At 37.7% G+C, this 14,791-nt stretch overlaps 1 protein-coding gene across 1 annotated transcript in view; it reads right to left on the reverse strand.

Moving 5' to 3' along the window:
* Positions 1–15: 15 nt before the first annotated feature.
* The window catches only part of LOC101850035, a gene marked incomplete at its 5' end in the record, with an annotated part of 16,143 nt that continues 1,367 nt past the window's right edge, over positions 16–14,791 (reverse strand). The window contains 11 exon segments of the mRNA XM_005108576.3: positions 16–1,399; positions 2,660–2,749; positions 4,002–4,066; positions 4,909–5,016; positions 7,114–7,180; positions 8,155–8,196; positions 9,153–9,273; positions 10,741–10,817; positions 11,465–11,566; positions 12,900–13,083; positions 14,570–14,678. Of these exon segments, the coding sequence (XP_005108633.2) occupies positions 1,128–1,399; positions 2,660–2,749; positions 4,002–4,066; positions 4,909–5,016; positions 7,114–7,180; positions 8,155–8,196; positions 9,153–9,273; positions 10,741–10,817; positions 11,465–11,566; positions 12,900–13,083; positions 14,570–14,678 (1,237 nt within the window).

Raw genomic sequence — 14,791 nt, forward strand, 5'->3', positions numbered from 1 at the left:
CCCCCCCTTCTTCCCTTCAAGCAATTCCTTATTAAGATCAAATCCATAAGCGAAAACAATGGTTTTGGTTTTACCAGTGGGAATAATTCACCTCAATAAATAAAGACATGCAAATAGCTACCACCAGTGTACACTTTGGTTTCAAAGTATAGGAAGAGGTCACGTGAGGACAACATTTACAAAGAAACATTTCTCTTAGTGGGATGTACAATCATGACATACTCATGACATTAGTATGATAAAATTCCAAGATCTGCAAGTGAGAATATAACTTAAAACAAATGTATTTTAAATGCAGGATCTAAAACCATGACAAAGTGTTAATTTTTTAAATTACTTAATTAAGTATGATTTGCCAAAATATGCTGAAGGATTCATTCACCTTAGCTGGATAATACGTTCATAAACAAGACATCTACTGATATAGTGTACCTCATCAGTGAAGTAATTCGGAAAAAATGAGAGGGGCTTGAAGGACATAACGGTTGGCCTTTGTTTATCTCCTTGCTCCTCAGCTAGATACCAGGCCCGACGGACTTTACAGCAATCACAAAGGATGACACTGCATAACAATTAAATAGCCCATGCCTGTTATGTAAAAAAAGTGACTGGAGATGACTAAAAAAATTGAAACACAAAATATGAGCTGACTTTAGTTTGTGTTTGGTCAAAAGACATTACAAGTGCTTTCATGGTTTTCCCGGTGCTCATTTTCTAAAAGGGAAAAAGCTTCAATTGGTACTGAAATTGAGTTATAAAAAGTACCATAAACATTCGTTTGTGCTGAACATTAAAGTGAATAAATTTGAAAATTATCCTTGTGATTACCTAACCAAAACAAGAGAGCTTTAAACACTTGTAATGCTGCCTTTGGTCATCAAATGCTGTTTCAATAATAAAAATCTGAAAGTCTCTTTTTAAAAAAAACCCAACCTACTTTTGACGCTAAATTGTATTTAAATACTAGAAAAACACTGACTTTCATCATTTTCAGCGTCACTTTTTCTCAATCAGGCAAGAGCGGAACTGTATCACTGGAACAAGCTATGGCAAGTTTTCTCAAAAGTTTCGGGCCCACATCCATCAGAGCCATCCACGAGATCATCATCATTCTTCTTCTCTTGTCCTCAGCGAGCTCGGCGGATCTTGAAGACCAGCGCTCCGCTCAAGAAAGCGTAGAAGGAGGTGAGGATGAACAGGATGATGTAGCCGAGCCCTATGTGGCAGTTGACCTTCTCGAATAGGTCAAGGACGACGCCCCCGACGGGCGTGGCCAGAGCCTGCGGCAGGACCAGGGCCTGATGCCAGACAGCGATGTCCTTGGCCTTGTCCGCGTCCTCGGCCAGCACGTCCATCACCAGGGCAAAGTCCACCGACTGGTAGGCTCCGAAACCCAAACCTGGAGAGGAAAAAAACGTTTTAAAATATTCTAAAACTCTGGCCAAGAAAAAAGACAAAAAATATTCTGAAATCCAAACCTGATAAGGAAAAAAAAAATATTCTGAAACTCTGGCAGGCTCCGAAACCCAAACCTGACGAGAGAAAAAAGCAAAAAAATAGTCTGAAACTCTGGTAGGCTAGAAAGACCCAAGCCTGACGAGGGAAAAAACGTAAAAATATTCTGAAACCCAAACTTGACCAAGAAAAAACCCCAAAAATAGTCTGAAACTCTGGTAGGCTAAAAAAACCCACGCCTGACGAGGAAAAAAAACAAAAATATTCTAAAAACCCAAACCTGACCAGTAAAAAAGCAGAAAACTATTCTGAGACCTGACAAGGAAAACAAATATAAAAAACAGTTTTGAAACTAGTCCAAAAGCCCATTTGAAAAAGATAAAGATTTCTTTTCTTTTTTTTTAGTCTTTCATTCTATGAATTTTACAGCACTCGCAACACAATAAGGTCATAAAAATGCCAAAGATTTCTTTTCATATAAAGCTTAATCATCCATCACAAAGGCAAAGTTTATGGATTGATAATTGTAACATCGTGATCATAGTTAATTGCCCATGTTTCGTCTAGATGGAAAAGTGCTTCCTCTCAAACCAAAGAATCTGCTTCTTTTTTACAAACTATTTGACAAAACACTAAACATCAAGCAGATTAAGTTTTGTTTTACCCACGCAATAAATGATAAATAAATGTATAGGCCTACAATTGAACTTACATAAAGTGCGTTAATTAAAGATTTCAGGAATTGCTAGCTGTTATCCGAATTCATGATCTCAGAACAGATGGAATAAAGCTTATAGTCTTCTTGGAAAGAGATGAAAGTCTTTCATCACCCACCAATGGACATTAACTTTTTCATAGCAAGAAATTTCCTATTTCTTAATAAAATAAAATAAAACAATTTTTAAAGTTGCCTAGATATTCACATAAACTCAACCAAAAATTAATTTTTATAAAAATTGAGGTCAATTCTTAATCTGTGGTATCAGTCGTATGTTCTCCAGTAATATTTTGTCAAAATTCAAATTCTAAATGTTGAGAAAAGCCAGAAAAGATACACATCGTAGGAACAATTTTAAAAAGAAAGAAACACTTTTTTTTCTTTTTTTTGGGGGGAGGGGGGGTTTCTTCTGAAATATTTTGATTTTTTGGTTTTGAATAGTTGAAAAGGTTGCCAAGGACACGTGACTTTCCGCTGTATACTGACCTATGATAAATGAGACAACACCAGCAATGTAGTAGGCATAGTCTCCCGACAGGAATGCGTTAATGAAAGATCCTACGCCCATCATGAAGGCTGGAGAGATCACAAATATCAAATATAAACAATAATAACAATAACCAATGTTACTTATAGAGCAAATTTTCCACCAAAAAATTGTTCAAAGCGTTTTACAATAATACAAAGAACACAGCGCCACATGATTCTAATACTGATCTCTCTCTCTCTCTCTCTCTATCTCTATCTCCCTCTCTCCTTCTCTCCCTCTCTCTCTCTCTCTCTCTCTCCCTCTCTCTCTCTCCCTCTCTCTCTCTCTCTCTCTCTCTCTCTCTCTCTCTCTCTCTCTCTCTCTCTCTCTCTCTCTCTCTCTCTCTCTCTCTCTCTCTCTCTCTCTCTCTCTCTCTCCGTCTCATCCGCCTCTTTTTCCCTGCATCTCTCTCTTTCCCTCTCCCTCTCTCTCTCTCTCTCTACCTCTCTCTCTCTCTTTCTCTCTTTCTCCCTCAGCCTATCTTTCTCTCCATCTCCCTCCACATTCTCTTCAGTACATGCTTATGCCCAGACAGTCACACACAAAAATATCTTGCACACAAGTTTCACAAATGTATGAATGAAAATCAGGTTTTAAAATTCAGGACAATGAGTACTTTTAAATACAAGAAATGGAAGAGCTGTCTGATGTGCATTCCTCATCATAATGTTATTTCTTACACTCCTCAAATTTGAACAAATGAAGTGTTTAATGTGGTGTAGCTTTCTTGTGTAATAAAGGCTTCCTGGTCTTAAAAGAAATAACAGGTCTATCAAATTTTAAAATGAAAAAGAAGAAAACTCGACATAAACGTGAAAATAATGAACAACGTAATGTTGTCTTTCATTTCGTCCAGGATTAAAAATACGAAAACTGCACAACACACTCAGCTATATTGGTCAAAAGTGTACCACAGTACATTCAAGATCAGATCAAGGACACTGTTTAATTTTTTGTTTATTGTAGGTGTTTTTACACCTGCATTGACACAGTTTAGGTCCCATCTAGCCTGTCTGAGCCAACTCAGGCTGAGAGAGATTCAATATCCCAGCTGAAAGACTGGGTGAGATGCGTGATAAGAATTTTCTTCCTACTCAACTATTTATTTGAAAAATATAAAATCAAACAAGCTACATACATGTATATAGCAAAGGTGTTCTAGAAGGTTATGAGAACCGAGACAAGAACAAAAAGAAAAAGGATCAACTATTACTTCACCATAAATTAAAATGACATTGTCTTTGAAGACAGCAGCATGAGGGAGAAGTGTGTAAAGACAAACACACATGCAAAACTTACATGCTATAGTGACTATGATCTTGCGATACCCTGTCTTGTCGGAGACAACGCCAAATATGATGGAGCTGTGAAGTACAAAACAAGCGTTGTAAGAAAAGCGGGAAAAACTAATTATCAAACAGGGTATCATTATCGTTTGCGTCAATCCACAGGCGCTTCCGCCATTTTTTCTATTTGTTCAGAAAATTTAAGAAAAAAGGAGTGCCTACATCTGAACCACAACGTAAGCACTCAATATTTTTCATTTAATTTAAAAACCAGGAAGGAAATAACGAAACAAATAGAAACTAACTATATCGTAAGATGTCACACAATGTCTTTATTTGAATAATAGTCTTTTTCAGGAAACTCCCGGAGAAATCGACTTGGGGGAAATTGTGGAACGATGCTGACAATACGACCTGAGTTGTACCTCGAAGCAGTCTGCCCTTCAACATGGATGGCATTCTGACAACCCCCTACATATTATGGATCCTAATCTGAAACTTATAATGTTATTATAATATAACCGCTTATAACGTGCATGAGTGCTGGTCATCACTTAACCACTATAAACTAGCTCTGATCATAACTTAACCACCATAAACTAGCTCTGATCATAACTTAACCACTATAAACTAGCTCTGATCACAACTTAAACCACCATAAACTATCTCTGATCATAACTTAACCACCATAAACTATCTCTGATCATAACTTAACCACTATAAACTATCTCTGAACATAACTTAACCACCATAAACTAGCTCTGGTCACAACTTAACCACTATAAACTATCTCTGATCACAACTTAACCACTATAAACTATCTCTGAACATAAATTAACCACCATAAACTAGCTCTGATCACAACTTAACCACCATAAACTAGCTCTGAACATAACTTAACCACCAACAAACAAACTTGCCTGACAGCCGCGGCAAACAGCAGGGGCAGCAGCAACATGGCCACAGCGGTCGTGGCCGCCATGCAGTTGGGCAGAGGAATCATGTCGTTGAGCCAGTACTCCAGGAACCTGGGCACAGACAAAAAAACATACGCTCATTGTACAACCTCCTGAAGTAAACAGCTCATAATCATGAATTGTAGGGTATTTATCTTCATTGACATAACAACAAATAACAACTGATTATAACTGATAAGAACAAATGACAACAGATAACAGCAAATAACAACTGATAACACAAAAATACTTTGATTCCAGCCTCTAATATCAATATTCATGGGATCAACCAGGCCCCTATTTTACGTGCGCAACTCCGAGCAACTATCAGAAGAAGAATATTCTTTAGCGATGACCGGAGTTGCGTCCCCTTTTTTTTGGCTTACATTCAAATAAAAAATAAAATCGAAAGTAACAATTTATTGGGAAAAAAACAACTAAATTAGGACGTATGTGTTGATATTTGTCGTTATTTTGTTGTTATCAGTTGTTATTTGTTGTCATCAGTTGTTATTTGTTGTCATCAGTTGTTATTTGTTGTTATCAGTTGTTATTTGTTGTCATCAGTTGTTATTTGTTGTTATCAGTTGTTATTTGTTGTCATCAGTTGTTATTTGTTGTTGTGATTTGTTGTCATCAGTTGTTATTTGTTGTCATCAGTTGTAATTTGTTGTCATCAGTTGAAATTTGTTGTTGTAATTTGTTGTCATCAGTTGAAATTTGTTGTTGTAATTTGTTGTCATCAGTTGTTATTTGTTGTCATCAGTTGTAATTTGTTGTCATCAGTTGTTATTTGTTGTTATCAGTTGTTATTTGTTGTCATCAGTTGTTATTTGTTGTTATCAGTTGTTATTTGTTGTTATCAGTTGTAATTTGTTGTCATCAGTTGTTATTTGTTGTTATCAGTTGTAATTTGTTGTCATCAGTTATTATTTGTTGTTATCTCGACAAAGATCCGTGAATTGTACACTATGGAACAATTAATCTATGAAGTAAAGTCGCGTAGTGCCGTACAGTATAATTGTCCAAGAGATGGAAAGTAAACAGCTCGTAAGCATAAGTTGTATAAGCATACGTAACACTATGGAACAAGTAAGTGATCAAGTAAAATCCAATGGTACAGTTGAATTGTCCAAGACGGCCACATATTGCCAAAGAGAAAAATGGGATTCTTAAGTGGACTTTAGTTTTAGTAGCAGTTTTACGGCACTTGGGACACATTAAGATCATATAAGTGCCGAAGATTAAAGGTGTTACAAGAGAGTAACAAACACAAAAAAGAATGAAAACATCAGGACGATTGATGTTTGATAGGAAAGGAGCAAACCATACCAGACCACCCACCAACCACCCATGGATGTCTGGATAATATAAGGCCTATTGTAATGCACACAAAAAAGCACAGGAGGGAAATGGGAAGAGGCTGTTTGCACAGTTGATTGTCTTGGTCAGGTGGCCTTTAGAGCAGGTTTGACTGAATTTCTCTCCTCCTCCACACATCATATCTACTGTCTTCCCAGCTCTAGAACCTCTTTTAAGTCTCCCAGTGCAGGACGGGTCTGTCTACCAATACACTTGGGACTGTTTGTAAGACAGATGAAATGATTAAATAACAAATTCAAAAGTCTCTGATTAGATCTTCTGCCGACTAGTAAACAACAGACTTATAGACAATCACCTGTCCATGTGGCCACTTTCCATTCCCCTTGCGTGTTTCTTTTAATATTGTAACGACACTGCTTTTGAACGGAAGCCTCACTTGTTTACAATGCCGTCTTAGAAGACGGACTTTCCCAAAATTACATCTACACGAAACTAATTTTTAAAACTGAAAATTAAGCTACAGTGACTTCAGACTCCTCAGTAAAACTGTGCAACCTTTAAATGATTCTGAACCACATTTAATTTTGTCAAATTTAAAGTTAATGTGGTTCCGAAGTTATAGGCTGCGAAAGTGTCGGACTTTCACAAATATAATAAAATAACATACAGATTACCCAAGACTTCCACCTAAGAACACCATTTTTCTCTGAGATCCAAACAACTCTGACGAATCTGTGGTGACAAAAAAGTAGCCAGAAATCCGACATCAAAGCATAAAATGTTCATTTCATGTTTGAAAAAAGTTAAGAAAAGAGCACAACTAGAAGCCAGTATAAGGTCACTCACCCTGTTATAGTGGCCACTCCTTGCTGCATGAGGAATCTGGTGATGAACACCCATCGGAAGTCGTGCTCTGAAGTATCAAACACACAGCGGGAAAAAAAGATTTTAAATAATATTCTAACAAGTAAAATCCTTACAATTAAAAACAGCTTTAATAGTATCACAAAGCATCCATCAACTGCACGAAAATTATTTATAACAAAATACCATTCCTCATATTCCATGATATCCATAAACAATAATTAGAACTGAATGTGCCCCAACTTCAAAATAAAAAAATAATTTAAAGTTGGTACTGGAGAAAATAAGCTTCTCACATGTTTCCTGTATCATTTACAATTCTTCCTACCACCAAACTAAGCAACTGATATCTTAAAACAAAACAATTCAATATTGAAGCTGCAATTCAAACCACATATTAGACACTCCAACAAGTTTTACAAATAAAATCTTTTTTTTTTTTTTAAGCGAAGAAAAGAAAAGAACGTGCTGAGCTTTTTTTTACATTCAGCATTTGTTGGTGATGTCAAAAAGAGTGGTAATTATGATATTTATGATTATGATTTTTAAGGTAAAAGAGAATATTAATTTCTAAATTTCCTTACCCAATAATAATTATTGTGTTTTCTGCATGGACCTAAAATATTTAGGCAAGTTTTGACTCTTCAGGTTTGGTGAAAGGTGTTAAACATGTACTTTTGGAGTACATTATTTTTCAATGTTCTGTTTAGATCAGAGCTAAGTATTACAACATGGCCTCAGTCTGCACCGTATACGGTTCATTTTTCAAACATCAGCTGGAGGAATTCACATACTCTCAAAACTTTCTAAATTTACCTCATGTAGTTTTTTTTTTATTTTTTTAAATCACGGAACTTTGAATTTATAGTCTCAGAATTTTCTAAATTAGCTTTGGAGTAAATTTTCTGTTCTCCCGAAAGCACGAAAAATTGTCAGGATTTGTACCACGGAAACTTTCTAAATTAGCCTCAAGAGTGTTTGTATTCTTTACTATTTTCACAAAAGTGTGGAACATTGTCTGACCTTTTAGAGGAGTCCAAAATCCAAGGAACACAGATTTGCAAGCTGAAAAAAGCAAAAAGACAAAATCTCAAGACAAGATTAATGAAAGTCTCCTTCAATTCATGCCAAGATCAAGAAAAAATAATGTACATGCATTCTCCATCAACTGGTCTACCGATTGAAAGACTTGTATACTCGTTTTCGTATTCAAAAATTCATTTCATTCAACATCCAAAATCCAGCAGTATATTATGACCACACTGACAGAGACACATAAATGGTCACTTTTAAGGACAGGCGGGCTATCCAGATTTCGGGGGTTTCCAGAAACCTTGACCTACACCAAAAGTGAGCATTGCCCTACAAATAGGACAAGTTTGGTTTCATTGGTGTGTATATTTGTTTGGTTATAGAGAAAACTCTCCTTGTCTTTTAAAGAAACTGAACAAGGGGCAAAAACTTTACCTTCGATTATCTCAAAACAGCATTTTTAGGGATAGTCCCCTTGTGCAATTTAGAGAACAGAATATCTGCTTTCCGTGTACAAACATGTGTGTGTGTACGTGTGTGTGTGTTTCTTTCTGTGCCTGTGTAAGTGTGTATGCGTATGTGTGTGCATTTGTGTGTGTAGGTGTGTACATGCACGTATGTTTGTGTGAGTGTATGTGCGTGTGTGCGTACATGTGAGTGCACACGTACATGGGTGTGTGTATGTGTGCTCGCGCGCATGTATGTGTGTGTGTGTGTGTGTGTGTTTATATACTTCAGCCACCACACACCAAATTTCTTTCTAAACACAACATTTCTTTATAATTAAAACATGTGTGTGTGTGTGTGTGTGTGTGTGTGTGTGTTTGTGTGTGTATATGTATACTTCATCCACCGCACACCGAATTTCTTTCTAAGCACATCATTTCTTTAAAATTAAAACAAAAAAAATCCAACGAAATAATAATCTTCTTAAATTTTAATCATCGACCAAAAACGACAAGGGACAATCCTCGGACTGCTAAACTCACTGACTGGCTCCGCCTTCCTGTCGGGCTTGGCCTGCGCCTCAGTGATGCTGAACGTGGTGATGAGCACGCACACAACCAGCACACCAATGATGATGGCATACATGCTGAGAACTCCGATCCGCTGGAACGATCACGTAAAAAGAGTTAAAACTGGAGTGTAAAAATGATATGTAATAAAATGTCTTTAGTATATGTGGTGTAAGCGCACCTTTAGAATAGGACATGTAGTTTGAACGCACCTTTATAACAGTTATTGTGACGAACGACCTAAAGGACATATCGTGTGACTGACACCTCGTGCAAGCCGCAGGTAATCTAAGTGTCACTCACTCACTGAAGCCGAAACGAGTAACATCGGCTAACCAAGAACTAGCAGAAGACCAGAAGGTGGGGCCCCACCAACATCAACTGCCATCTAGAACTACTACTGCAAGACTCAAGTAAGTCGTAACATAACAGTATAGCCCCTATCCCTGCTCAATAGCAAGCTCTATGTGCTTTACTATCTATATTATTACAATGATGTTGTCATGGTAACTTGTTAAAATACAGATTGAAATGGTGCGGCTGGTACCCAGGGGATGATGACAATGAGAAATATGTGAGATGCGCTGGAACGATCAAGTCAAAGAGTTAAAACGGGAGCGTAAAAATAATAAATAACAAAAGTGGTTTTTGTATAGCCCCTATCCCTGCTCAGTAGCAAATTCTAAGCAATTTATAGGCCTAATGATGGCAATAATAATTGCTTTTAGATAGTGCAGATCCCCACTCAACTGTGAACTCTGCGCGCTTTACAATAATAATAAAAATACTAATAATAATAGTAATAACAATACGAATAATATAATGTCGCATTTATATAGCACATAACCCCACTCAACAGCAAACTTTACACACTTTCTAATGTATATTATTCCAATCATGTTGTCACTGTAACTTTTTTAAACAGGCCTACAGATTGAAATGGTGTGGCTGAAATCCAAAGGATGGCAATGAGAAATTTGTGAGACGTTCTGACAAAATGAATTACTTTTTGGACTTCAGCCCATGGATATAGCTATGTGAAGGTCGAGTTTGTACAATTTTTTAGAACGAAATGATAAAAGATATTAGACTTGAAGAGAGTGGCATCAGTTGAAAATGTACACATTTGAACCCTGTGTCAGTTTTCAGCTGATATCTAGATCTGCGGATTGCGAGAAGTAACTTCATTTTTCACAGCACGCCTCAGATAAATATAGAGTGCCGGCTGTAGGTTACGGTAACTCTTTATCTGCGAGGGAGGTAAACCCACTATGCTGGGGCCCGTTTTTGGTGCGAACTTTAAAAATGATAAAATCGTCACTAAATTGGGGATTAAATCAAAACAAATGAACCTATTTTGATAGTTCTTCATCTAATGAATGAACTCCCGATAAAAGAGACCTGTTTTCGGCAACTGCCGAAGAGTAATTTGATGTGAAAGTCGTCGTAAAGGAATGTGCCCGAGCCGCTGTCAGCAGCTCACCGGCACAGTTGTTCCGACTGCAAGGCGCATGCCGATGATAAAGAGTTAAGCAAAAGAAATTTTTCCAATCAATCTTACAGTGAAGCCAATGCCAGCCGCAGCACCCGATACGTTGCCAAGCAAGATCATTGCGCCCATCATCCCAGAGTTGAATCCTGAAAGGGAAATAAATCAGAGAACTTTTCAGTCTAGGATTACTTAGTCGTAAGTTTGGGATGAAAACTTAAAGAATGGAGGTGTGTTATCCAGAAACATTTAATACGGTACAAGTTATAGTCATATGATAATAGTAATAATAACAATAATGATAATAATAATGATAAATAAGAATAACAATAATCATAGTCATAATACATACATATCATTATAATGATAAAAAAGAAACCAATCATAATAGTAACAATAATAACAACCCTAATGATAACAGCTTATCAAATAAAATGCCATTAACTCCATCCCCTATCCTTTTCCCCTCATCTGTCCCTGGTATAATCTCCTATCCCTATCACAAACATCACACACCACACATACACATTTCACAAACATCACACACACACATCACAGATCACAGATCACACATCACACACCACATATCACACATCACACACCACACACACACACACCACACACACACACATCACACATCATACATCACACATCACACATCACACATCGGTCACATCTCACATCACACATCGGTCACATCTCACTACACACATCACACGTCCCACATCACATTTCACAAACATCACACATCACACACACACATCACACATCTCACACCACACATTACGCTGACTACCTCTCTGCGATGGGTGGGACTTGTCAGCCACAAGCGCATTGAACGGCACGGCAACGGTCGCTTGAGATGAGATGACGATCAGGAAGAAGACGATGTAGAGCCCTGAAAAAAGACGTCAGAAAATGTTGAGTGAACTAATCACACAGCTGACAAAAAGAAATTTATTTTACCATCTATGAAACTTAAAACAATGGGTGAAAAGGGCATTTGAATACTAAGGCCCTAAGATCTGGAATGCTTTACCAAAGCTCTCTTTAAGAGAGATTAAATCTTAAATCTTTTGATTCATTCAAATGTCAGCTGAAAACGTCTCTGTTTTTAAATTAATAAGATGAATAATTGTAGTGATTTTCTTTTAGTTTTAGTCAGAACGCAACGTTTTATGTTACTGTTGTACGTTGTACTGCATTGTAAAGCGCTCAGAACCTGTGTACTTTATTCAGGGTTGAGCGCTATATAAATGTCATTTATTATTATTATTACGGAACCGGTACTGAAATTTTTAAAAATTAATTTTTCTACTTGAGTACTTGATCCTGGGATCAACATCCCAGTACTCTGGGCATTGCCATACGTGTTCCTCTCCCCGCTCCAAGAAAATTTTGTCTGAAATGAAAGTAGGTGTATCTTCTCCCCACTCAGGACTCAAACTCGGGTCTCCAGCATGCCACAGCAAGGCACGTCACCGCTACACCACAGACAGCCATGTACAGGATTGTCTTTGGGGAGATGGTGAGTTCTTCTGTTTCCTGTGCCCCTCCTAGATCAGACGGGTGGTCACTGGGGTGTGTCCTTGAGCAAGACACGACAACCCTAGCTCAAAATACAGGGCGAGGGCGCTGTACAGTGGCGACCGACAGTGGCATTGTTGTAAACTGTTCTGTATTTGTGCAATATTGTGTATTTATGTATGTATTTATGCATGTATTGATGCATGTACATGCTTAAAATTATGTAGTTATGTAGGTATGTTTGCCATTGTAAACCAAATTGCCCTTCTGGGACAAATAGAAGTGTAATTTCTTCTTCTTCTTATTATTATTATTATCATTGTTGTTATTATTGTTCCTTCTGTTCCCAACATCGCCCTTGAGAACTACCAATACCAAATTGAGCCTTGTTTTTCAAACTTCTATTTGTAAAAGTAAAAGGATGATTAGCAGGTGCTCTGGTGTGGTTTGCTCCTTCTTTCCGATCAAGCATCTATCATCCTAATCTCCTCTCCCTTCTTGTTAACATGTTACTCTCTAGCTACACCTCTAATCTTCAGCACTTATGATATGACCTTATAGTGTTACAAGTGCTGTAAATCTCCTCCTAAAATGTAAAGTAACAGCTCTTATCTTCGGCACTTTTAATATGACCTTATAGTGTTGCAAGTGCTGTAAATTGCCTACTCAAATGCAAAGTCCTCGTTATAATAATTTTGGCTTACCCAAGTTGCCAACCGTCTCAGTATTTTCCACGGGCTCCTTCTTGTATCTTGGCAACATGACACCGTGAGCGTGTCCGGCTACGCTGCCAACCTCGTACTGCGGAGGATCGTGGGAAATGACCTTGCTGGAGTTTTTGCGGAAAGGTCGACACCTCCTCTCCTCCAGATCTATATCACAGTGCAGCTGGAAAGAAATTTTGTAGATACATTTTCATTTATTGAGCATAAGATGAGTGTAAACGCAAAAATTTCTAAACTTCAATAGAATCATACTTCCTTAACTGTAAAATTATCCTTACCCCAGGATCTTAGAGATATAACAAATCTTGAAACATTTAAGCGATTGCTCAAGACTCATTTGTTTAATTCTTATGTTTTAGTAAGCGCTGACATGTTTTGTTTTTATAATATAATTTTATATATAATTACTGTATGGTTGTGAGGCTTCTTCTTTATGTGGCTGTATTGCTTTGGTTTTTCTTGTCACTGTGAAATATTTTATCCTGTGTGAAGGAATTTTTACTTTTCAGTTATCATGTGATTGATGTAAAACGCTCCGAGCTTACACTCGCATGGGACAGAGTGCTATATAAAAGCAGTCTATTATTATTATTAATAGTAGTAGTAAATGGTAGGTTATTCCTCCTTTGTACACAGCCAGGTTTGTCATCCAAGTTCTGAGCATTGCGAATTTTGTAACAACTCCTCTCCTTCTCTACATGTCTGCATAAGATCAACACCAAAATGGGAACAAAATGAAGGATTCAAGTATTTAAGTTAAAGTTACTGTTTGATTATAGAAGTTAAGATGGATTGGCTGGGGTGTGGCAGTTTTTTGTTACAATGTGTGTGAACGTTATGTGCATATTTCCCTCTATGTATGTTTCGTTATGTGCACATTTCCCTCTATGTATATTTAGTTATGTGCACATTTCCCCATATGTATGTTTCGTTATGTGCATATTTCCCTATATGTATGTTTCGTTATGTGCATATTTCCCTGTATGTATGTTTCGTTATGTGCATATTTCCCTACGAACATTAATGTTTTCCTATATGCATGTTGCCATATATGCACGTTCCCATATATGCATGTTCCCATATATGCATGCATGTGTCCCTATGTCCATGTTCCCCTACGTGCATGCGTGTGTCCCTATGTCCATGTTCCCCTACGTGCATGCGTGTGTCCCTATGTCCATGTTCCCCTACGTGCATGCGTGTGTCCCTATGTCCATGTTCCCCTACGTGCATGCGTGTGTCCCTATGCCCATGTTCCCCTATGTGCATGCGTGTGTCCCTATAATATGTATGTTCACTTTGTGCATGTTTCACAATGAGCACATTCCCAATATGCGTATCTCACTATGTGTGTGCTCCCTATGTACATGTTTCTCTATTACGAGTGTGTTCACCACACACATACACACTACACAGTAATTTGCTCTCACCTTGCTTCTCTACGTGTGTGTGTGTTCACCACACACATACACACTACACTGTACTTTGATCTCACCTTGCTGGCTATGTACTCGTATCTCTACGAGTGTGTTCCCTATGTACATGTTTCTCTACACACATACTACACAGTATTTTACTCTCACCTTGCTTCTCTACGTGTGTGTGTTCACCACACACATACACACTACACAGTATTTTGCTCTTCTCACCTTGCTGTCTGAGGCAGGGAAGAGGCCAGCGGCCGTGCCGTTGCTGCTTTGGTTAGTGGCCGGACCCACGCCAGACTGGGTCAGGTTACTCAGGGGGTTCCTGTGGCTTCTGGAAGGGAAAAAGTTTAAAAATAAAATCATTACATGATACAGTGCTTATATAATTCAGGGGATTAGGCACTTTAAAAAATGCCATATTCTTATTATTATTTCTATTATTAT

Source organism: Aplysia californica, unplaced genomic scaffold, assembly GCF_000002075.1.
Source record: "Aplysia californica isolate F4 #8 unplaced genomic scaffold, AplCal3.0 scaffold00700, whole genome shotgun sequence".
Lineage (NCBI taxonomy): Eukaryota > Metazoa > Mollusca > Gastropoda > Aplysiida > Aplysiidae > Aplysia > Aplysia californica.